The sequence below is a fragment of the Bufo bufo genome, chromosome 5 (genome assembly GCF_905171765.1).
Source record: "Bufo bufo chromosome 5, aBufBuf1.1, whole genome shotgun sequence".
Lineage (NCBI taxonomy): Eukaryota > Metazoa > Chordata > Amphibia > Anura > Bufonidae > Bufo > Bufo bufo.
Window position 1 is genome coordinate 112,211,747 of NC_053393.1, and position 25,290 is coordinate 112,237,036.

Consider the following 25,290-nt stretch of genomic DNA (forward strand, 5'->3'; position numbering starts at 1 on the left):
ATTTCACGCAGGTCTGTAGCACTGACACATCTACAACCGGGTTCATGGTTTAGACACTAATGAGAAAAAGGAAAATCGAGAACACCCCTTTACACACGGCTCTTGTGTTTAATAACACATTTTTACCACAACTGGGATTTTTATATTTTTTTACAGATGAAAGATTAACTCAATGTGGCAATTGCCTATGCAGTTTTTACAGGTGGAAAATATAGATTTTACAAAAATACTAAATCGTAGAAAGAGCTACCCATAACACTTTTTTGTGATGCATTTTAAAAAGCCGCACCAAAGCAAGTAAGTGTGTTCAGTCTGGGGAACATCAGCAGTGGAGAAGAAGGTATTCAACCAGTTCTGTTTCTTACCGACCTCGTTGCTGACATCACACATCGGCTCGATTGTAGAATGCTAGAGCGAGACCTTGATGAGCTGACAGCAGATGACAATGATGATGAATGGAAAGTAATGAACCTTGGCAGCTTGAATACAAATATTTCCTTTGAAATAAAAATTCTAGAACACCTTTTCTTCTACCTCTCAGGTTGTGTAATCCCTCGGTTATTTCTCATGGAAAGTTATGAACATACCGACAAGTGGGTGCTACCATTCCTTTTATCACAGGGGTGCGTCCCTACATGGTCTAGCTGTGATTAACCAGTGTCAAACTGGCTAAGGGACATCCCCAGCTGTCATCACAGAGGAATGGCACAATGTAGAATTTTAGGAGGAAATGTAAAAAAAAAATAAAAAAAAAAATAAAACACACTCCAGAATTGTCATTGCACAAGAAACAAATCAGTGCCAGGTCCTCCTTTAGGGGGTATGCTGGTTATATAAAGAGAACAGGGATCCCGTACCCCGCCGAGCTCCCTGAAATGAACGGAGCAGCCAGTCAGGCATGCACACAGCTGCTCTATTCATTTTTATGGAAGTTCCATGGGGTACGGGGTTCCTGTTCTTGTGATCGGTGGGGCCCCAGCTGTAGGACCCCCACTGATCTAACAGTTATGGGAATACCCCTTTAAAGTGTTCCTATAGGACCACATACAGATGGCCATAATTCACCTGAATTTTAGCGTCCCCAAATCCTAGCCAAATGACAGATTCCAATAATGCCGTTAGCTAGAGACAAAAGAGCCACAGGCAGGCTGCGACTTGGGTCTGCAATGCGGAGGCTACATCACGCCCATGTGAATGAGGCCTTATTCTGTTCTCCCATCCGATCTGACAAGCTGGGAAGCACTCCGAGTGGTTGCTCTAAAGGCGGGGTTAGACGGGCCGATGGAGCGGACGATTGTCAGTTGGCTGCTTGCTCAGTAAAGGGGACCGCTGCATTTACATGCATTGATCTCCTTCACAGTATGAGGACAAGGTTATAGCGATCCCTCGTCCCCATACAGAAACCATGTTTAGACAGCACAATCTGCTGCCCAGAAATGATGATTGGTGGTGCCTGCATGAACGATAGGATCACTTGATGAATGGGTGATCGGCGGCACATTTAAATGGCCAGATTGTCGGGAAAGAGCGTTCGCAGGAATGGTTGTTCCCGATAATCTGGACGATTATTGGTTCGTCTAACTTCACCTTAAAAGTCTTGTGCACAAGATCTTATTCTAATCAATTGAACCAATGCATGCGACTCTTTCATGGCAACTGTCCCGCCTGCTGATCTCCGTGCCCAATGTCAAAGCAGGAGAAGAACGTAATTAAAAGGGACGTGTCCAGCCTGTAACATGCCGACTAAGCATTTGTAGTGTAAAGGATTTACTCTAAAGGTACTTTTAATATCACGATGAAAGGAAGCTGAATGGGCAGAACCGGGGGGCACGGGCGTGGTGGAATCTAGTGAATCTCTAAAGGTTAATTATTAAATAATCTGTACACAAGTGAAATAAATGACAGTCACAAGGATATGGACACCCTGACACATGAACGCATGGTCTGGAGGACACATCTGACTACAAACCTCCAGTTTGTGCAGACAGGTCTACTTCAGGATGCTCGTTATCTGTAGTTTGGGCATCGTATCCATTTTCCCGTTCAGCTTCCTCTTGGATAGGGTTCTCTACATAGCTCGGATGGCGGTCCATTTCACCTTCCTGATCCCGGGCCAGATGATCGGTCTGCTCCAGAATGTGTCTCATCTGTGGCAATTCCAGCTCATGGTGGCTTAGTGGAGAGTGCTGCAGATGGTACTGCTGCTTGTGCCGTTCCTTCTCCATATGTTTGGCTTCTTGGAGCTGAAACATGAAAGATCGACCAAAACTATTTTTATTGTGAGGCCTTTGAACAAAGAGGAAAAGATACTTTCATGGGTTTAAGCTACTTCTGAGTGAGGCCGAGATGCATCGTGATCTAATGGATGTCCAGTCAAGTGAAACTGCAAGAGGAGAAAATAAGAAGGGAAACCTCTCTAAATATGAAGGGTACGTTCAGACATGGCAGAATAATTCTGCTGCGGATCTCACTGCAAAATCCACATGTTAGATGCTAATTTTCGCGGTGCGGATTCACCATGTATTTCGGGGTGAAGGCCACAGTGAAAATCCACGGCATCTGCAATGTAATGAGCATGCTGTGGAATGTTTCTGCTATGTGTGGACGGCATTTTCAGAACCAGACCGACATGTATCACACTGTAGTTTACCGAGATTCTGAAAATATGCAGCAGATCTGCCGCGGCTGAAATAAGTAGGTAGGTGTTTGTAGGGTTTTTAAAAACCCCAATTCACTTTAATTGTTCTGTCAGTTTTTGAGGATTTCCACAATGAAAATCTATCCGGTCAGAATGAGGCCTAAGGGTACTTTCACACTTGCATTGCTGAATTCCGGCAGGTAGCATCTGTATGCAAACGGATACCATTTGTAGACGGATCTGTCTTACAAATGCATTGCAATACCGGATCCGTCTCTCCGGTTGTCATCTGGAAAAAACGGATCCGGTATTTATCTTTTTCACATTTTTAAAGATCTGCACATGCACGGAACGCAAAACCAGATCCATTTTTCCGGAACACTTGGTGCCAGATCCGGCATTAATGCATTTCAATAATGCATGCTGACTGAACTGAAGACATCATGATGAATCCTGAACGGATTGTTCTCCATTCAGAATGCATTAGGATAAAACTGATCCGTTTTTTTTCCAGTATTCAGCCCCTAGGACGGAACTCAATACTGGAAAAGTTTAACGCAAGTGTGAAAGTCCCCTAAGCCTTGTCCCACCTGTATAAGCCCTGTCATCTAAAAATGGGAGGGCATAGAAGGAAATTCGCTGTAGATTGCTTGTTTCAGCAGTATGTAGAAAATACTGCAGACTGATAGGCACTATTTACTTCATTTCTAGGGTTACTGTTCCTTTAAAGAAGTGATCTTAAAGGGAGTGTCAGTCATCACACCAATCCCCCGTTTTTCTTACTCCAATTTTTCCCAGGCCCCCACTGGTATATGCCCTGGTCCCTGGACACACAGAAAATGATCACTCAGCCAATCGCTGGCGGCAAGGGTGACCAGTCTCAGCACTGTAATCGTTCTAACCCATAGAATGAGATCATCATGTCATTTTTAGCGCACAGCGAAAAACAAAAAAAACTATGGCAGAATTTTTTTTTTTTACCTTTTTCACCCAACAAAGATTTTTTTCTCACTTTCCAGTAAATTAAATACCGACTTTTAAAAATACAACTTGTCCCTTAAAAAAATAAGTCCTGATGTGACTGTGTGAATGGAAAATGAAAAAAATATATAATAAAATTATAGCTCTTGGAACGTGGAAAAGAAAAAAACAAAAACACAATTAAGAAAATTGGTCTGGTCCTTAAGGGGTTAAACCTTTGAATAAAACTAACTTCTATGGTAAGATGTGAATGTGTCTACATCATGGTATCGGACGTTTTCTTTGCCAAATGCCATCTAGTTAAAGACATTTCAAACAAGTAGCCCCGTGCTCTGATCAGTCAGGAGTTGGCTACAGGAGAAGTGATGACCACACGCAATACTAAGCCGCAAGGGATCTGCAAAGATCATCTCTCTGCAATATTAATGTCCAGCCAAAATAACCTCTACCACATATAACATTGGCAGCGCCCTGCTCTATGCCCCTCTACCAATACACTTGACGCTGATGGCATGTAACTCCTGGATGCACCCACCCGTGTTCCCGAGATCTCTGTGGAAACTCTGAATACAGACCACCCACGATAAGTCAGTAAAGCGCACATATGTTCATACCACTACAGATATCTGAATACTAGACTGAAACCAACGTGTTCTTCACGTAATTCTCAGTTCTAGAATTTGCAGACCAATCACAAATAACTAAAAGAATATCATAGTACGAATACTGCATCAATATCAAGAGATGTTGAACTAACCCGATAGCACACAAAGGTACATAGACAAGACTGCATATGCAGAGGTTAATGCTGGGGCACCGGCAGAGTTGGACTTACGTTCCTTAGGCCAAATAGAGAAAATAATTCAGAAGGCCCTCCCTCCATCTATACAGAACCTGTGCACGTTCACAAACCATCCATAATATGCACCTGAGTGGCAAAATGGATTGACAAGATTGGTTAATGCTGGACCTTGGGTAACAGGGGTAGATTGTCCATATACCCTAGTACCCGGTGGGCTGTAGCCCAGGGGGCCGCCTGAGCCCTCCTCACAGCTGCTGGCCCGGTACATCTGATGCTCTCAGCATTAATGTATGCTAGGAGCATCATGTACTTCTGCACCTGGCCAGCACCCGCAGGTGGCCTACTGAATTCAACTGTATCACTGTCCTCAGTATGGTGACAGGGCGGTATTTGGTTTTGCCGGAGCAGTGTTTTGTGCTGCACTTCGGTATTGCTGACATCGCCTACTTCTGTTCCCCCTGCCTACTGCTGTTCCCCCGCCTTCTGTCAATTTAGACTTGCCTACAGTTTTGGGCCACTTTTAGTATTTTTTTTTCCAGAGCTGCTTTAAGTTCCCAGTCTGCCCCTGTTGGGCGACCCATTTGTCTCTCACAGCCATGGTCCAGTGGAGAGATTTGGTGACCTATTCAGACATGGACAGCTGAGGACACTCACCGCTTGGTTTTCCATACGCGCAAATATTACATTGAGCATCTGTGTCAGGGTGGCCTTGGCTGTGGTTTGATTGACAAGGTTTTTGCTGGCTAGGTAGATGTTGTAGCATGTTCTTACTGCTTGCAGTACGGTTCCTTCGTGAATCTCTATATGCTGTGAAGTAACAGCTGTGAGCAGTGCCTAAAAAGAGCAGGAAAAAAAAAAAAAGGATTAAGCAAAATTAGCACAAAAAGTGTCGGCAATATAACCAATGTGGTCTACAGGTGCCAGTGCTTGCATTACTGAACAAAAGCTATTGCATTAGGCTACTTTCACACTCGCATTTTTGGCGGATCCGTCACGGATCTGCAAAAACTGATCCGTTACAATAATACAACCGCATGCATCCGTCCATCCATCCGTTTCTATTATTTGTAACATAGCCAAGACGGATCAGTCATGAACTCCATTGAAAGTCAATGGGAGACGGATCCGTTTTCTATTGTGCCAGAATGTGTCAGAGAAAACGGATCCGTCCCCGTTGAGTTACATTGTGTGCCAGGATGGATCAGTTTGGCTCAGTTTCGTCAAACAAGCAGCGTTTTGGTGTCCGCCTCCAGAGCGGAATGGAGACTGATCGGAGGCAAACTGATGCATTCTGAGCGGATCCTTTTTCATTCAGAATGCATTAGGGTAGGGTTGTTTCGGGTATTAAACTTTCGATACCCAGTCGATACTTTTGTCCCAGTATCGATACGATACCGGGATTTGCCTTTTATCGATATTAGGCTGTGCTACTGCTCAGCCCAGTATCAGAGAACATGAGCGCGCTTGCTCTCAGCGCAGCCATGTTCCCTACAGCAGCACGGGGAGAAGGAAGCAGTCTCTCCCTTCCCCTGTGCTGCTGCTGCTGCCACCAATGAGAGCGCAGAGGGCGGAGGAGGGGAGGGGCTGTGGCCACTGCGCCACCAATGATAACTAACGTTTAATACATTACAAATGCAGGGGGCAGAAACAGGTTGCCGGCACCCTGCCTCTGACAGGGCGCTGTGATCCACGGCAATTAACCCCTCAGGTGCCGCACCTGTATCTGTATATTAAACGTTAATTATCATTGGTGGCGAAGTGTGCCCCCCCCCCCCCCAGTATTGAAAACATTGGTGGCGCAGTGCACCCCTGCCCTCCCCCTTCTCCACCATATTAAAACCGTTGGTGGCAGTGGCCACAGAGTCCCCTCACCTCCTCTCATTGGCAGCTTCTGATCGGAGCCCCAGTAGTGTAATCCTGGGGCTCCGATCAGTTACCATGGCAGCCAGGACGCTATCACCCTAATAGAGATCTATTAGGGTGAATAGGACAAGGGATTAAAAGATCCCAGGTTCAACCCCTAAGGGGGGAAATAGTTCTTAAATAAACTGTAAAAAAAAAAAAAAAGTTTAAAGAATACACCAAAATAGTATAAATCACCCCCTTTCCCAATTTGACATATAAAATATATAAACAATAAATAAAATAAATATATCTCTCTTATGTGGTGAACACGGACCACTGTAAAAGAAAAAAAAAAGAAAATAACTGCGCAATTCACTTTTTTTTTTTTTTTGTCACCTTGTCCCCCCAAAAAATAGGATAGGACTGTTTTATTATGGGCCAGACATTCCATAAAATGCGGAATGCACGCAGCTTTTTTTGGAGTTTTATTTTTTTCCGCGTAGTATCAAATTGTATCGAGTATCGCAATACTTTTTTATGGTATCAAAACCGAATAAAAATTTTTGTATCGGAACAACCCTACCTCAGGGCAAAACTGATCCGTTTTGGACGGCTTGTGAGAGCCCATGACAGATCTCACAAACTGAAAGCCAAAACGCCAGTGTGAAAGTAGCCTTAGCTGAAACCAATGGGACTTACTGATCAAAACATGTGCGCCAGTCTGCTGGCATAATTATACCTAAGAGGTGCCATGTATCAAGCCTTACCCCACACACATACATCCGTGTACCGGAAACGTTATACATTCTTATTACTTACTTAGGCCCAATTCAAATGTCTGTGTGCTGGACATATTACTTGGATATGTCATGGCTGCCATGGATTTAAATGACCCAGGTCAGTTAAACTTGCAGTCCGGCCATATAACACGCGTGGCACACAGATATGTGGTTCTGCCCTAAGTAACTAGCTGAGCCACATTCCTTGATCAAAGTGCACCATCCTCAAGATGGCAGCTAACCCTACTTTGTAATTAAGCAATTAAAGTATTCATTAAGGCCCCTTTAACACGAGCAAGTTTTCCGTCAGGGTGCGATGTGTGAAGCAAACGAATAGCATCCAGACTGAATCCTGACCCATTCATTTCAATGGTCTGTGCAGGTATCATCTCTGCGTTCAGGAAAAATCGCAGCATCTTCTATATTGTGCGTTTTTCACGCAGCTCTGGCTCCATAGAGGGCTTCAGTGAAAAATGGATCAAATGCATTTTTCACTGATGGTTGCAAGGAGATGTACATCGTTATTCTTCAAGTTTTTTTTTTTTCCACTCGCATGAAAAACACATCAAAAAAAGATTGCACCCACATGGAAAAAACTGAAACACTGAATGCAATCGCGGACAAAACTGACTGAACTTGCATGCAAAACCATCCGTTTTTTTCACATACCCTGAGAGAATCCGTAACGCTTGTGTGAAAGAGGCCCAAGAGTAAGGGCTGGTGCACAAGACCGTATGCATTTTGCGGTCCGCAAAACACAGATCCACAAAAAAAAAAAACTGATGACATCCGTGTGACGTCTGTGTTGCATCAGTTTTTTTGGGAGATCCATTATAACAATGCCTATCCCTGTCCGCAAAATGGACAAGAATAGGACATGTTCTATTTTTTTGCTTAACGGACATGCGGACACGGAATGCACACGTTGTCATTTCCGTTTTTTTGTGGTCCCATTGAAATGAATGGTTCCGCATACGGGCCGCAAAAAAAAAAACACTGAGCTGACACGGACTAAAAATACATTCATGTGCATGAGCCCTAAGTCTACTTGCATCCGAACTGCTGTGGAACTGATCTGCAGATTTGCGCAGGTAACATCTGCTGCCTATCAAAGCATCTCACATGGTGCAGACGTTTTCCATGCGGTGCCAATTTTTTAAATATGCAGCACGTCAATTTATATTGTGAATTTTCACAGCAGATTTCACCACTTTCAAATTACCAATGCAGCGAACCCACCAAACAACCTGCAGCAAAAGGTCTGTCCCGTGTGAATTTACCCTTAGGCTGGGTTCACACGGGCGTTGCGGGAAAATGTGTGCGTGCGTTGCGGGAACACCCGCGATTTTTCCGCGCGAGTGCAAAACATTGTAATTCGTTTTGCACTCGCGTGAGAAAAATCGCGCGTGTTTGGTACCCGAACTTCTTCACAGAAGTTCGGCCTTGGGATCGGTGTTTTGTAGATTGTATTATTTTCCCTTATAACATGGTTATAAGGGAAAATAATAGCATTCTGAATACAGAATGCAAAGTAAAACATCGCTGGAGGGGTTAAAAAAAATTTAAAAAAAATTTAACTCACCTTAGTCCACTTGATCGCGTAGCCGGCATCTCCTTCTGTCTCCTTTGTTGAACAGGACCTGTGGTGAGCTTTCATTCAAGGACCTTTGATGACGTCACTCCGGTCATCACATGATCCATCACCATGGTAAAAGATCATGTGACGTACCATGTGATGATCGGAGTGACGTCATCAAAGGTCCTGTAACTGTACTTAACGCTCACCACAGGTCCTATTCAACAAAGGAGACAGAAGGAGATGCCGGGCTATGCGATCAAGTGGACTAAGGAGAGTTAAATAATTTTATATATTTTTTTAACCCCTCCAGCACTGTTTTACTAAGCATTCTGTATTCAGAATGCTATTATTTTCCCTTATAACCATGTTATAAGGGAAAATAATAATGATCGGGTCTCCATCCCAATCGTCTCCTAGCAACCGTGCGTGAAAATCGCACCGCATCCGCACTTGATTGCGGATGCTTGCGATTTTCACGCAACCCCATTCACTTCTATGGGGCCTGCGTTGCGTGAAAAACGCAGAATATAGAGCATGCTGCGATTTTCACGCAACGCATAAGTGATGCGTGAAAATCACTGCTCATCTGAACAGCCCAATAGAAATGAATGGGTCGGGATTCAGTGCGGGTGCAATGCGTTCACCTACCGCATTGCACCCGCGCCGAAATCTCACCCGTGTGGGCGCAGCCTTACAGTTCTTGATTCTGCATCCAACACAGTCTCACCGTCTGAGTTTTCCATAAATGCATTTAATGGATTACAATATTATGTATGCGTTCTCCATGCTTTGGCGTGTAAATGCCACCCATGACCAGAAAGCAGTTTTTCGAGATCAACAATCGTTTACAGCTGAAACGCGCAGCTCTGCGGAGCCGGGCTTGTTTCGGTCTGTCTCTACAAATCTGACAGCATATCAGTGCAGCAATTCTCACAAGTAACACATATTCCTATTAAATATGCATTACTACACTTCGTCCCAGGGGAAAGTACAAAACGGGTTTTCTTTTCCTTTTTGCACAAAAGTCTTCTTTTTTGGAAAAGCTGCCTCGGTGTATGGGCGAGAACATAGCTGGGAAGCTGTACCATTTACACCAGATCCACTACCTTTATGATCTGCAGCTGGACATCTTCATCTGTCTGCGGTCCTTGGAAGCAGCCACATATAGTTTCAATAATTCTGTCAATTAACTTCTTGCCGGGTGTTGTGTTGTCTGGTGCGCTGCCAGTCAAGTGTCCGTAGGCAATAAGTTTCTAAAGCAAAAAAGACAGGAAAAAACCATGATCACCAAAATCTAGAATGCAGCTTTATAATCCATGTACTGAGCTGCCTAATACGAACTCCAAAATGTAAAGAGCAATTAAATGAGGCTGGCAGAAATCCACGTGCTTACGTGCGGTTTTTCTGGCCGGATATCATGTGGAAAAACCACAGCTTAATGGCTCATGCACACGGTCTGAAAATTGCTGATCCGCAAAACATGGATACTGGCCGAGTGCAGGCTGCCATTTTTTTTTTTTTTAACTCCCGCAGAAATATCTTACCATTGTCTGCAAACTGGACAATAATAGGACATGTTCTATTTTATTTTATTTTAACATGAATGGGTCCGCATCTGATGAGCAAAAGGCGGATCAGATGCGAATTGAAACTACGGCCATGTGCAGGAGCCCTAATACGTACCAGCAAAGACCAGACAAATCTCATGTGCACTTTGATTTCACTTAGGTGCAGAAATTGACCCGCTATGTGAATTTTGAAATCTGCAGCATGTCAATTGTTGTTGCGTTTTACTTATGCGAATTTCACCCTTTTCAATAGAAGATCTGTGGAAAATCTGCACCAAATCCGGATTAAAAAAAATGCAGCAATAAATAGTGCGGATTCATGTGCGCTTTTTTGTACCGATTTTCTGCACACAGATCTGCACCGTTAGTAGCCCCTCTAATAGATCTTGGATACATCTAAGGCCTCATGCACACGACCGTTGTTTTGGTCCGCATCCGAGCCACTGTTTTTGCAGAACGGATGCGGACCCATTCACGTCAATGGGGCCGCGAAAGATGCGGACAGCACTCAGTGTGCTGTCCGCATCCGTTGCACCGTTCCGTGGCCCCACAAAAAAAATATAGCAAATCCTATTCTTGTCCGTTTTGCGGACAAGAATAGGCATTTCTACAATGGGCCGCCCATTCCGTTCCGCAGATTGCGTAAGGCACACGGGCGGCTTCCATTTTTTGCAGATCCGCAAAAAACGTCACGGTCGTGTGCATGTAGCCTAATGGCTTCAGTGATAGCAGAAGGTTTGCACTGAGTTATCTCAAGGCAGGGGGTTGGAATAAAGCGCACAGATGATCGGGGAGGGGGGGGTTTCAAATCCTTGTCTGAAAGGTGAAAAGCTGTAAGGGCATTAGGAGTGAGCTGCAAATGCAGGAATTAGGCCCCCCTTTCACACGGGCGAGTTTTCCGCGCGGGTGCAATGCGTGAGGTGAACGCATTGCACCCGCACTGAATCCGGACCCATTCATTTCTATGGGGCTGTGCACATGAGCGGTGATTTTCATGCATCACTTGTGCGTTGCGTGAAAAATCGCAGCATGTTCTATATTGTGCGTTTTCCACGCAACGCAGGCCCCATAGAAGTGAATGGGGCTGCGTGAAAATCGCAAGCATCCGCAAGCAAGTGCGGATGTGGTGCGATCTTCACGCATGGTTGCTAAGATGACAGTCTATTCACTGTATTATTTTCCCTTATAACATGGTTATAAGGGAAAATAATAGCATTCTTTAATACAGAATGCTTAGTAGGTGGTCAATTGAGGATTAAAAAATAAAAAAAATTATTTCACCTTCTCCTCTTGATCGCGTAGTTGCCGATCTATTCTTACTTCTTTAATCATGAGCTGCCAGCTAAAGGACCTGTGGTGATGTCACATCACATGGTCCATGTGATTGGACCATGTGATGAGCTCAGTGACGTCACCACAGGTCCTGAAGAAAGAACAGGAGACCGGCAGCTACGCGATCAATTGGAGGAGGTGAGTTAATTTATTTATTTATTTTAACCCTCAATTGACCTTGTACTAAGCATTCTGTATTAAAGAATGCTATTATTTTCCCTTATAACCATGTTATAAGGGAAAATAATTACATCTACACAACCTTGAACCCAACCTTGAACCCAAACCTGGACGGTTTTCTGTCCGGCAAAGGAAAGCAACAAACAGGAACGGAATACATTCTGGTGCGCTCCGTTCCGGTCTGTTCAGTTTTGTCCCCACTGACAATTAATAGGGACAAAACTGAAGCGTTTTCCTCCGGTTTTGAGATCCTCTGCCCGCTGATCATCTGGGCCAGTGATCATCTGGGCCCGCTGCTTGTTGGCAGGCAGAGGTTGCAAAATTCTAACATTCATGTCATTCTAGCAGATTAAAATAAAAATTAATTAAAAATTTAAAAAAACGTGTACAGAGCCCTTTAAAGGCAAAATGACTTAAGAGGTGGTCCAAAATTGTTGTATTGTCGTCAGTGGAATAATGAGGGTTATTAAAAGCCGATGATGGATAAAGAACATAAGGAGATTCTGCTAAATAGTGATTAAATCAGAGCAGAATACAGACCTGCAAACAATCCAGAGAGGTGCTTACAATCCGTGGGCATTTGGACTGGCATGCCAGCTCAAATGGTAGAAAGTACTTGTCGGCTTCAATAAAAGTAGCCTTTGATTTGACGGGTGGAAGCGTACTAGAGCCGGCCTTTCCATCTCCTTGCGGAGGACTGAGAGAAGAAAGAAAACAAGGGGCAATTAAAACGCAGTCCACAAACACGTATTCATTATCTATTGCATTGCATATTATGACAATTATACAGAAACAACGGTGCAAAGTTACTATCCTACAGATCAGGGATGGCCAACCTGAGGCTCGCCAGCTGTTGCAAAACTACAACTCCCAGCATGCCCAGACTGCCTACAACTATCAGCCTACAGCAGGGCATGGTGGGAGTTATAGTTTTACAACAGCGGGAGAGCCACAGGTTGGCCATGCCTGCTATAGATGGCGAAAACTAAAGACCTGTCCCAGATTTATCACAGGGGCTCAGGCTGGATGATAAATCTGGAGCAGGGACAGACACTTTTCTCTGTCTCTATACCAGCCATTGGTTGGCTTACTCTGAGACTGATTTTTAAACCAGAATTTTGGCACAACTTTGCCGCAAAATGGTACATTAGGCTTCGCCCCCTTTCTGTTAACCCCCACCCTTGTCAAGCAGGTCGGGAAAAAATGAAGAAACCCTAGATGCACCAAACTGAGCCACATATTTTAGACAGATTTGTGGTGCAGACGCATTAGTAAATTTGGGCCCGTGTTTTTTTTTTTTTTGGTTTAGTTTTTTTTATTGTATGCTGTTGTATGGAATAGCGTCTAGCGTCATCTGCTTCACTATTCCTATAGGGACACTCTTGATTTCCGGTGGGGCCCCATTAATATGTTTAGCATGTACACGGGAGCTCTTCCTGGACTACACTCTAGGAACCTATCACCAATGTCATGTGAACAGGACTTAAGAAATCTATATGGTTTTCTACATGATAAAGACTGCAGCACATCTTTGAAATATTGGGCGACCCGGGGACGTATATTTTCAAGGTTATTTTTTATTTTAGAGGAAAATATTCCTAATAATCTTAACAGCTTAACAGATAAAACAGGTAAAATGCTAACGACTTACTTTTGTTTGTCTGCTTCGTGCTTTATTTCCTCTGTAAAAAGGAAAAAAAGACGTTAGAAAACTACTTAAAAATGAAAAAAATCAATCACAGCCTGGACCAAACAGGAGCAGCTGTCTAGTCACAGGGAACTAACATCACATAGTTTGGTTATATTTTATGCTGTTGTGCTGGATGTATTCTGGCCGGTCGTTGACTATAATCTGAAGCCCGTGACGTGACGTTTTTCTTCGGCCGATGCACAATTTCAGGCCACATGCACGCAGCACGTATTACACACAGATTTTCTGCGTACTTGTGTGAAGAAGTCGCTGAGTTATCAGTAATAACCAAGTAAATGAGGCTTTCAAAATCTCCTCTACACAATGTGTTAATTTCTCTGCACGTGAATTAACCAATGTCAACTCTTTGTGACGATTTTCAGGGCAGATTTCACTCTTTGCCTTGCAAAAGCCACAGAAAGTTCCACACCACATTATCCATTCTACTCATAAGATGCGGAAGAGTAGCGAAATCTGCACAAAAAGAAAACAAAAACAACAAAAAAAAACACTGCCATGTGCATGCATCCTAAATGTTCTGTCTGTATGGAGCTGTAGCCTACACATACAGACTATATGGGTACATTAAAGGGGTTGTACCACAAAAAATATTCTACAGTTTTCAAACCAGCACCTGGATCTGAATACTGTTGTAATTACAGGTAATTAAAAATGTTGCATAGCAACTGAGTTATTCAATAAAATGTAACTGTATAGCGCCACCTGCTGTTTGTTCTTTTTCTGATTTCTTTGTCCTGCTCACTGGGAAGGCCGCACATGCTCAGTTTCATCCTACTCCCTCCTGAGCTGTGATAGGGAGAGCTGAGACACGCCCCCTGAGCTGTGATAGGGAGAGCATGGACACGCCCCCTTAGCTGCAGCAGAAAAGACACTCCCCTTGAGCTGCCAGGTTGATATAAATCTAGCAGAGCAATGAATGGGAAGATCTCTGGATCCATGTGAGGTACAGGGCTGGTTCTAGCTGTGTCATGTACTATATGATGTCAGATTTTTTCTTACATTAGTCATGGGATAACTCCTTTAACACTTACAAAACTATGCTCGTTCTGCATGAGCACAGAATATACCAGGTGGTCATCCAATGGACTCCAAAAAAGTGCAAGTGAGGGAGTACAAAATCTGTTACTACTGTACCTACTGCGGGCTTGGCTCAGTCGCAGGTAGTATGTTTTATACCGGTAATTAAATCCGCCAATCTGCGCCACGTGTATACTGCTGTTGAAACCGGATCGTTCCATGTCTGCAATGTTCTGCGTCTATGCTTTACAATAAAAATGATATTCAATATCTTAGCACACAAAATTAGGATGCCTCACACACGGCAGATCAGTTCCAATCATTCGAAATCCATGTGCTTCCCGCCAAAACAACCCCATTCAGATGAATGGAATGGTTTTTAAGAAAATCTGCGATGTGTGAAGTCTTCTACAAAGACACCGGCATGACGTGACACAGTCACACATTGCTCTTTGTGTCCTTTACCTAGTGCAGAATAAAGCATCACATGCCTCATATTTTACAGGATTATTTCTAGGGATAAGCGAATCGACTTCGGATGGTACCTTGGAACCGAACCAGAGAGTTCGGTAAAAGTTTTTTTACAGTAGAAATTATTTTTTGAAGTTATTACCCGAAGTCTCGCGAGACTTCGCAAAGTAATAACTTCGGCTCAACAGAGCCAATACATTCTAATACTATACAGAGCTCCCGCTCCATACAGGATTGTAACAAAGTTTTATGCGAATCGACGTCAGATGTTTCATCCGAAGTCAATTCACTCATCCCTATTTATTTCCATCCAAGTATATATGATTGTATGCATGCCTGCACTCGTATACGAGGTGTCTGAGCTGCAGGTTATAGAGTTGGAGGAGCTGAGCAGATTGATGTATAGTTTTTTAGTAAAAGATACAGTTTAAGGGCTCATGCACATAAACGCGTGCCGGCTGGGCCCGTATTGCGGCCTGCAAACAGTGAGTCCGCAATATACGGGCCCCAGACATTTTTGCACCGCATCACGGATGCGGACCAATTCACTTGAATAGGTACACAATTCGGAAGGTGCGGAACGATGGAACGGAACCCCAAGGAAGCACTACAGAGTGCTTCCGTGGGGTTTCTCTCCGCGCCTCCGCACCGCAAAAACATAGAACATGTTATGTTGGGTTTTTTTTGCGGCGCAGACGGATCACAGACCCATTCAAGTTGAATAGGTCTGGATCCGTCTGCGGAAACCGCATGGATGCTGCCCGTGCATTGGGGACAACAAGTTGCCGACCAACAGCCGTGCGCATGAGCCCTAACTTGCATTTTACACCTCCTGCTCATTCTGGGCTTTGAAGTGAAGGAGGCGGAGTATCAATGGCATGGGCGGGGCTAAGCCCCATTCAAGTGAACAGAGCTTAGCCCCGCCCAGTGATACTAGTCGTGACGTCACTGGGCCTGCGGTAAATAGCGAGAAGGCTGCGGCGCTACTGCCAGCACCGCTGCCTTCTCAAACAGCTGATCGGCGGGGGTCCCGGGTGTCGATCAGATGCTGATGATCGATCATCAGTTTAAAAAAAAAAATGCAGAACCCCTTTAACTTTTATGGGAAAAGTTTCAGTAAATCTATATATCAATCTGCTCAGCTCCTCCTGATCTATTACATGCTTGTTGTGCATTTTCTTGGTGACAGATTGAATTCACACAGCAGTATACATCAAATCATTGAGCCTTTAAAGGGGAATTCTAGTCTACTTATAAAGTATACTATTTCCTGACATTAGTAACACAGACAGGACGATGTAACTGGTATGTTACACAGATAATCATTAAAGTCCCTTCCAGCTGCCTTTTGCCCATAGAACATATTGAAAAAGTACATTTTGCAACCAGGATTCAGAGGAAATGCAGCTAAATCTACCTGCGGAGCACAAATGCAATACCAAAAAATACTTCAAGGCAAATCTGACGTGTATGTGCAAGAGTGTCCCCAGCAGAATGCATGGATATGAAGGGGGTGCTCCGGCCGCCCGTCGCTGCAGAGTCTGCCAGAAGAATGAAGATGCTCATTTTTCTTGTGGATTAGGTTTTCTGTGTTTCATACAGATTTATTCTAGAGCGTGTAAATGGGGTATACAATACTCCACTCAGCATCGGATGCAGAATATTAGCGGATTTGTTGGCAGACGTCTAAATCCTCAGCAAATCCTGAACACGTGAACGTGGCCTTTGACTTTAGATTTTATTTTAATTTAAGGGCCCTTTTACAACAGACTGAGAATCTGCCAGACTGTCTGACGGTGTAAAGGTTCCACCAATGAGCGAAACGCTTGTTCGTCAGGTAAGATGCTCGTTTGTGCGGTCACATAAATTGTCGTTTCCCTGCAGCATATTGTGCCGTCTAAACACACTCTGCTGCCGGCAAACAATGAGCCTGTATGGGGGACGAGTGACGGCATCAGGGATCACTCCTCCCCATACTGTGGAGGAGATCGCTGCATGCAAATCGTGACCGCGGGGATCAGAAACTTCAAAATGACCTACATTTTAAAATTTTAACCCTTCCCCAGGTGCGGGCGGTGCTGGGGGGGCGGGCAGACGATCATCCTGCCCGCCCCCTCTCATTTCCAGGATGGCCAACGAAATTCCGCGTCTGCGCTCTGCCTCAATTGGCCGGGACATGCGCACTGCAATGCCCACTGTGGGCACGGCTTGGCTGGAGCATGCGCAGTAGCTACAGCGATACCGTGCCCACAGTGGGCATCGCAGTGCGCATGCCCCGGCCAAGTGAGGCAGAGCGCAGGATTTCGCTGGGAGAGGAGGACGCCATGTAAGCGGTCTATAATGTCCAAATGTGGTGACAACCTCCCTTTGTTATTGCTGAAAATATTGTCAGGTGTTAAGAAATGTAGTGAAATAAAGTACAATATAATAACTAATTCAAAAACTGTGAGTTATGAACATAAAAATGTAAAAATGCTAAGGCTACATGGACAGGACAGTCAAAAACTGAACGGCCATCACACGTCTGTTTTAAGAACAATGGTCGTCTACGGGGTTTTTCATACGGCAGTTTTTTATGCCAGTGAATAACAGACGTCATAAAACAGAACATGATATGAAGTAATATTACATGTGAAAAATTAAGTTTTTCTGTATGTTATATTGAAATTTCTTTGAAAATTCTAATAAAAAATTATTTTGTTCTAAAACAGAACATGTTCTACTTTATCCGTTTTCACTGACAGTCTCCATGCAATGGAAAGGGAACGTTCTTAAAGAGGACCTCTCCCCTCTCCTGACATGCATTCCCCACGTACTAACAATTCTGAAGCATCTATCCTTATGACTCTGTGGGGAAAAAAAAGTCAGTCCGCTTTGCCGTTTTTAACGACTTTTTTTTTTTTTTACTGTCATGTGAATATAGCTTCAGGGCTCACGCACACGACCGTATTTTCTTTGAGTGTCCATTCAGTTTTTTTTGAAGCCCGTATGCGGAACCATTCACTTCAACGGGTCAGCCAAAAAAAAAAAAAAAGAAATTACTCCGTGTGCATTCCGTCTCCGTATGTCCGTTCAGCAAAAAAATAGAACATGTCCTATTCTTGTCCGTCTTGCAGACTAGGACAGGCTTTGTTACAACGGATCCGCAAAAAAAAAAAAATGGATGCAATACGGATGTCACACGGATGTCATCCGTTTTTTTGCGGATCTGTGTTTTGTGGACCGCAAAATACATACGGTCCTGAATGTGAATTTGCCAAATCACAAACTGTGAAGACATCCTAACCTGAGTGGGTCCCAAAGTCTGACTAAGAGAACCTCTGTCCTGTGCCCGTCTCCCAGTAGTAGACTGGCAGCCCGGATTCTTGCGGTGTCCTCTGCACAATCCGCACGTACTCGTGTTGTCTTTAGGCGTTTAAATGGTGGCGGAGGTCTCCCAATATGAACTCTTCTAATAGTAACTAGCAAGTCAGACTCGGCAAATTGTACACATTTATTTCAATGGCTTACCTCCTCGGAGAGCAAAGCATCGGGCATGCTCAAATTCACCTCTACCATTAGAGGAAGAGTCGGGGGGCTGCCACATACATTAGATATCCCTAGGATATGCCTCTAATATGGGATCAGTGGGGGTTGGACTCCAGGCACCCCAGTGATCAGCTGACTGATGGGGCCACACCCTTGCGGTTTATCACGCACATTTTCATACATTTTGCAGCAGCTGTACCTGCAAAGAGCTGCAATACCATGAAACAAAAAAAAAAAAAAACTATCCGTCTCATACTCGCACGAATGAGTCAAAAAAAAATCTGCCCCTTTAATCTCCAGGAGCAGCACTGAGGAAACAGCTTCCCATCGTGGTCATACAACGTCCAGCGATTCTGTGCGGCAACGTCATTAGAAAACAACAGCCACGCACAGCAGATGAAAGAAGGCACCTGGGAACGGTTTAGGTATGGTATACGCACGCAGGCGTTCCACGACACCAGTATAAAGAGCTGCACAAAATAATCGCCCTTTCATTTGTCACATTAAAGTCAAGAGGATGACCTCAGTCTAGACTTGTGAGTGACGAGCTCTGTCATAGGTTGTGACAGCGAGAATTACTCCTCGAGGTAAACAAGACCTTACGGGGGATGCAAACGCTCTCAGAATCAATGCCTGGATGAACGGTCCCACGCCGCGCCGAGCCGAGCCACAGAAGTGCCTCAGTGGCCACCAGGTACACCACTCACTTACCTACAGACGTACAGTATATTAGTATAAAGACCAGTTCAAACTGTTGAGAATAACTTCTCTGCCGTGATGGAGCATGACTTATGCCAGTCACTGTAATGGGAACAGAGCCTAACAAATGCCAGATTTCATCTTCACATTGCAATAAAAAGGTATTCAGTGAGGAACAGAAGTAATTGAACATCCTGCGATTTTGCAAGTTCTCCCACTTAGAAATCATGGAGGGGTCTGAATTTCACATTGTAGGTGCATTCCCACTCAGAGACAGAATAAAAAATAAAAAAAAGAGAATTCAAGAAAATCACATTGTTTGATTTTTAAATAATTTATTTGTCTTGCACTGCTGAACATAAAGTATTTGAACACCTGAGAAACAGGAAGAAATCTGGCTCTCAAAGACCTGTTACTGTGCCTTTAAAAAGTCCACCTCTACTCCACTCATTAATCTAACTTAGTAGCACCTGTCTGAGCTCTTTAAAGACCCCTGTCCACCCCACAGTCAGTCAGACGCCAACTACTACCATGGGCAAGACCAGAAAGCGGTCAAAAGGCACCAGAAACAAAATTGTGGACCTCCACAAGGCTGGAAAGGGCTACGGGGCAATTGCCAAACAGCTTGGTGAAAATAGATCAACTGTTCGAGCAATTGTTAGAAAATGGAAGAGGCTAAAGACGACTGTCAGTCTCTCTCGGTCTGGGGCTCCATGCAAGATCTCACCTCGTGGGGTATCACTGATGATAAGAAAGGTGAGGAATCAGCCCAGAACTATAAGGGAGGAGCTGGTCAATAACATGAAGAGAGCTGCGACCACAGTTTCAAAGGTCACTGTCAGTAGAACACTACGCCGTCATGGTTTCAAATCATGCATTGCACGGAAGGTTCCCCTGCTCAAGTCCTCACATGTCCAGGCCCGTCTGAAGTTTGCCAATGACCATCTGGATGATCCAGAGGAGGCATGGGAGAAAGTCATGTGGTCAGATGAGACCAAAGTAGAACTTTTTGGTCTAAACTTCACTCGTCGTGTTTCGAGGAAAAAGAAGGGTGAGTTGCATCCCAAGAACACCATCCCTACTGTGAAGCATGGGGGTGGTAACATTATGCTTTGGGGGTGATTTTCTGCGAAGGCGACAGGACGACTGCAATGTATTAAGGAGAGGATGAATGGGGCCATTTATTGTGAGATTTTAAACAACAACCTCCTTCCCTCAGTCAGAGCATTGAAGATGGGTCGTGGCTGGGTCTTCCAACATGACAACGACCCGAAGCACACAGCCAGGATAACCAAGGAGTGGCTCTGTAAGAAGCATATCAAGGTTCTGGAGAGGCCTAGCCAGTCTCCAGACCTTAATACAATAAAACATCTTTGGATGGAGCTGAAACTCTGTGTTACTCAGCGACAGCCCCGAAACCTGACAGATCTAGAGGAGATCTCTGTGGAGGAGTGGGCCAAAATCCCTGCTGCAGTGTGTGCAAACCTGGTCAAGAACTACAGGAAACGTTTGACCTCTGTAATTGCAAACAAAGGCTTCTGTACCAAATATTAACCCTGATCTTCTCAGGTGTTCAAATACTTATGTTCAGCAGTGCAAGACAAATAAATTCTTTAAAAATCATACAAATGTGATTTCTTGATTATTATTATTATTTTATTCTGTCTCTCAGAGTGGGAATGCACCTACAATGTGAATTTTAGACCCCTCCATGATTTCTAAGTTGGAGAACTTGCAAAATCGCAGGGTGTTCAAATACTTCTGTTCCTCACTGTATATCAAAAAGGTAAAAAAAAAAACTGAAGTAAACTCACAATGAAAAGGCGCCATCTAATCAGTACATACACAGTAAATCATCGATGTTCTCAGTGGTGGTCGAGCGACCTCAATTCATCAGAACTTGTAGGCTACAGGGAGTCAATCAGTGCTCCTTTACTTTAATTTTTTCTTGGTAATTATAGTTTTTTTCTTTTGATTGTCCATTCAAACCCTCCTCTCATAGGATTACATTGTATGTCGGCAGCACATTTCCCATTTATGAGGGGATAGATGTGCGGCCAACGAATGACCACCTTTAGGTCTACATAGAAGATGTGATCACAGACAAGCGAGTTCTCTTATTTGGGCACTGATTGGGAATGAACGCTCATATGAACGCGTGTGGAGTTGCTCAGTGGCCTGTGTATTAGCGCCTTAATGCAAACTGAGCATGTTACAACCAGTTTTGTGTGAATGAGGGCCTAACAAATGCAACACTGAGTTGACGCCAAAACCAAAAAGAAGGGGAATGATCGGCCAACTATGGTGATCGGCACAAGAGCCAGGACAACACCAGCGGCACTGAAGCCGTGTACTAGTTTTTTGGCGCTGATTTTGGAGTTTCTGCTTCAAAATCAGCGTCAAAAATGCCTCAAAACAGCTTCCCATTTTTGTGTAAAAAAGAAGCGTGGAAAAAAGATGCAATAAGCTCTATCTTGGGGCAGAATCGGTGCTGAATCTCCCATTGAAATGAATAGGAAGCTGAAAAAAACAGCTTCAAATAAGTCCATGCGTTTTTTGTGCAGCTTCCGATCTTTTTTTTTTTGGCGCAGATCTGCTTCAAAAACCTCAAGCCAAAAATTCAGCTTTGTAATGCAGTGAACACCCATTGGTTAAAAAAAAAAACACGTCAAAAACAGGGCTCGTTTTAAGTGTGTTCTTTAAAAATCGTGAACTGGCCCCTAGAGCTCCGATGCAGCAGGCTCCTGCAATTAGCCCATAATATCAGGTATCTGAGCATAATAGTTTGCTTCAAATAAGTCCATGCATTTATTTTAAAAACTTGAACACCCATTGGTTAAAAATAAAGACGCGTCAAAAAACAGCATCAAAAACCGCACTAAAAAATGAATTTTTTTTCACTCTGAAAAAACGATGAGTATTCCGTGCTGATTTTTTTTAAGCAGGTTTGTTTAAATCAGTCGTGTGAACTGGCCCCTAGAGCTCCGATGCAGCGAGCTCCAGCAATTATTCTGTGATATCCGGTATCTAGAGCATAATAGCGTGCAGCGCCTTTAAAATGAATAACTGCTGCCACAACTAATACAAAAAAACATCTCAAATAATCTCTTGTGGATGATTTACGTAGCACGATACAAAAAAAAAAATCCATGAAGTAACTTTTATTGAGATCTCTGTATAAAACACTTGGTGAAAAGTGATGAAAGCCGCATTATGAAGAAGTACCATAATTATTAAAACAAGGAGCTGAGAGCAAGTCTAGACATGTTGCTAGACAACTAGCGGTCTATTGCCAGCCTAAGGCCTCGTCCACATTTCCGTTTTTAAGAACGTGTGCTGTCCGTACCCATCGACTTAAATGTGACTGCTCACATTTCAGTATTTTTTCACTGACCGGGGGTCATACTAAAAAAAAAAAAAAAAAAATATTAAAATAAAAAGATCACGGGGATATGCACTACTTTGATCCATGATGCGGACCAAGCATGCCCATAGAAGTCTATGGGTTCGTAAAAATCATGGACACACGACAGAAGGCATCAGACAACTTTAAAAGTTTAGTGTCCTTGTTAGTGCATTAAGGTCCCATTACGCGGGACAATTGAGCAGGTGATTGTCAGGAAAGAAGCGTTCCTCCCCGGCAAGCGCCTGCTCGTCACTAACGCCATCGCTCGTCCCCGTATAGATTCATTGCTTGCCGGCAGCAGTGGGTTTAGACAGCACAATCTGCTGCTGGCAAACAGTTTAGGTGACCACACAAATGGGTTATCGGCGGCACCTTCATATGGCCAGATAAACGTTAATGGGCGTGCCTATGAACGCTCGTTAGCGATTATCTGGCCGATTCTTGGCCCGTGTAAAGCGGCCTTTAGATAACTTTCCTCCCACCAAGGCCAGTCTTGCTGTATATTTTACAGTGCACTCTACATCAAGGATACTCTGGGATATATATTGGGAAGGGCTCGGCCACCATGTTAATTGCACAAACGTTATAGTTTAGAACTAAGAACAAATTAATGAACCTCTTTATTATGCCAAACAATTAGATAGGGAGATGCAGCAGCTTAAATACGCATGTAAGGTACAAGTCCAAACCTGCTGTACGAAAACAGGAATATCCTGTGTTTTAACCACCAGACAAGACAATAGACAAAGTTTTCTTACGGCTCAAGGAACCATGCTAAGGGTCAAATCAATGGCAGACGGTGCTAAAAAGGACATGTCTCACGGCAAACTGAAAACCAGGACCCAGCACCAGGGATCAGGTACGCAAATAAGTGGACAACCCCTTTAAACATTGCAATCATATAAATATATATTTTATTTTATCAAGCAAAACTGTGATGACTAGGATGTTGAAGAAGTAATAGAAGATGTGTAATAATCCCTCAATTGTTCTCCCCTCTAGCTCAGATAAAGCATCTTCATGGAGCTCCTCCAATGGCCCTCAGTCACAAGAAATCAGTGCTGCACATGCTCAGTAGTCAAGTTCCTCCTCTGAAGAGCAGATGAAGGAGTTCACCGCTGGGTATGTCTGCCGTCATCTCAGAACTGCTCGAGGGAATGAGAAGAATAAGGCCTCGTTTACATCTCTAGCAAAAAGATCCGGGAACAAATGCTGGCCGTCAGCTGGACAAAAAAAAAAGAAGTTAAATGCAGCAGTTTTTGTCCAGCTGAAACCTGGCGTTTATCCTTGAAAGCGCCTGGACCTATTTCAGTGAATGAGGATCCGACGGAGAAGTAGAGAATCTGGCAAAGCTGGACCCTGCGAGATCCGGCAGGCTGCTCTGTGCTGGAATCACAATTTAGAAAAGCTTTTTATCCAAAAATCTACAGTCTGTGATCTGCCTTCCTTGAAGGCCGCCATTGCTCCTGTTCCCATTAGTCTCGGTTAACTTCTGGGCATTGGTCACGTAGGATACACATGACGTCTACAGCCAATCACTGGACTTGGTGGTGATACCGGAACATGACTGATGTCTGGAAGTAAATGGTGGGCCCCCGAGTAGTGACGGTGCTGGACCAGCAAGGGCTCAAATGGGCAAAGATATGTTATTTTAAAGCATTTCCAGTCTTTAGCTAAAATAGCATACACTGGACAACCCCTTTAACATCTGTTTAAGATGTGTGAATTTTATTCTATATTTTGTATATCTAGGACTGTAATGAGTTAAACTTTTTCTTCTCCAATTGCCTCCCACCCCTCTCTTTGTTTCAAGACTGTAGAAGAGAGGGGGGGGGGGCAAAGTGCTGCGGGCAGTGTCTGATTTCTCATCTTTTTGCAGGTGTCCCATAGAGTGTGGTGGAGATGCGTAAGCCAATCATATGGCTCGATGATATATATTATTCACTGCCTATAGAGAAGCACCTCTTTGAAGTGTCACATATGACGTATGCAGCATTATTGTTAGATTGTCAGCCATTACCAAATGGCGATGATAACGAGATGTTTACATTAGTTCACATTCCAAAGTAGGGCCCAGGGCGCAGATGCAGGTGTATTATCTCCTCTCTCTTATCTCTTCTTCCTTTTTGACCAATGAAACAATGTTTAAGCCTCAGTGAGGACTGCCCTCTTCTGAAGATGTATAATACGGCTTACCTGATTTAAATAAAGTTAGAGATTGCTTTGACCAACTTCTGTGTCAGTGTTCAGTCTCTCAGCCACGCGTGGATATTAACCCCTGGGGGGTACATTGATCTGGAACACCAGAGTGTATCTAAAATGCCCTACACATCAAAGTTGTGGTTTCTACTTATAACAGAAGCCACAACTCTATGTACGATCAGTACCACTTCAAACACCAGCGACAATCAGGACCCTCAGGTTTTGCAGAAGTTCCTGCAGCACAAAGAAATGACCCTCTGACATAGACGTGATACAGAAGGGTACTTTCACACTTGCGTTTTTCTTTTCCGGCACTGAGTTCCGTCACAGGGGCTCTATACCGGAAAAGAACTGATCAGTTATATCCCCATGCATTCTGAATGGAGAGTAATCCGTTCAGGATGCATCAGGACGTCTTCAGTTCAGTCACTGAACGGCATTTTGGACGGAGGAAATAGCGCAGCATGCTGATGTGGATCAGTTGCCGGAATACCGGATCCAGCATTAATATACATTAAAATGTATTAGTGCCAGAATGCCGGAACTGTCCTG

The 25,290-nt window shown here is 43.9% G+C and overlaps 1 protein-coding gene across 2 annotated transcripts in view; it reads right to left on the reverse strand.

Moving 5' to 3' along the window:
- The window catches only part of ARFGEF1 (ADP ribosylation factor guanine nucleotide exchange factor 1), a 157,557-nt gene that overhangs the window by 90,930 nt on the left and 41,337 nt on the right, over nt 1-25,290 (reverse strand). For both annotated transcript variants that reach the window (XM_040434499.1, XM_040434500.1), the window contains exons 2-6: nt 13,356-13,386; nt 12,245-12,401; nt 9,731-9,877; nt 5,076-5,255; nt 1,970-2,243 (exon numbers count right to left, since the gene is read on the reverse strand). In XM_040434499.1, the coding sequence (XP_040290433.1) occupies nt 1,970-2,243; nt 5,076-5,255; nt 9,731-9,877; nt 12,245-12,401; nt 13,356-13,386 (789 nt within the window). The remainder of the gene's footprint in view (nt 1-1,969; nt 2,244-5,075; nt 5,256-9,730; nt 9,878-12,244; nt 12,402-13,355; nt 13,387-25,290) is intronic.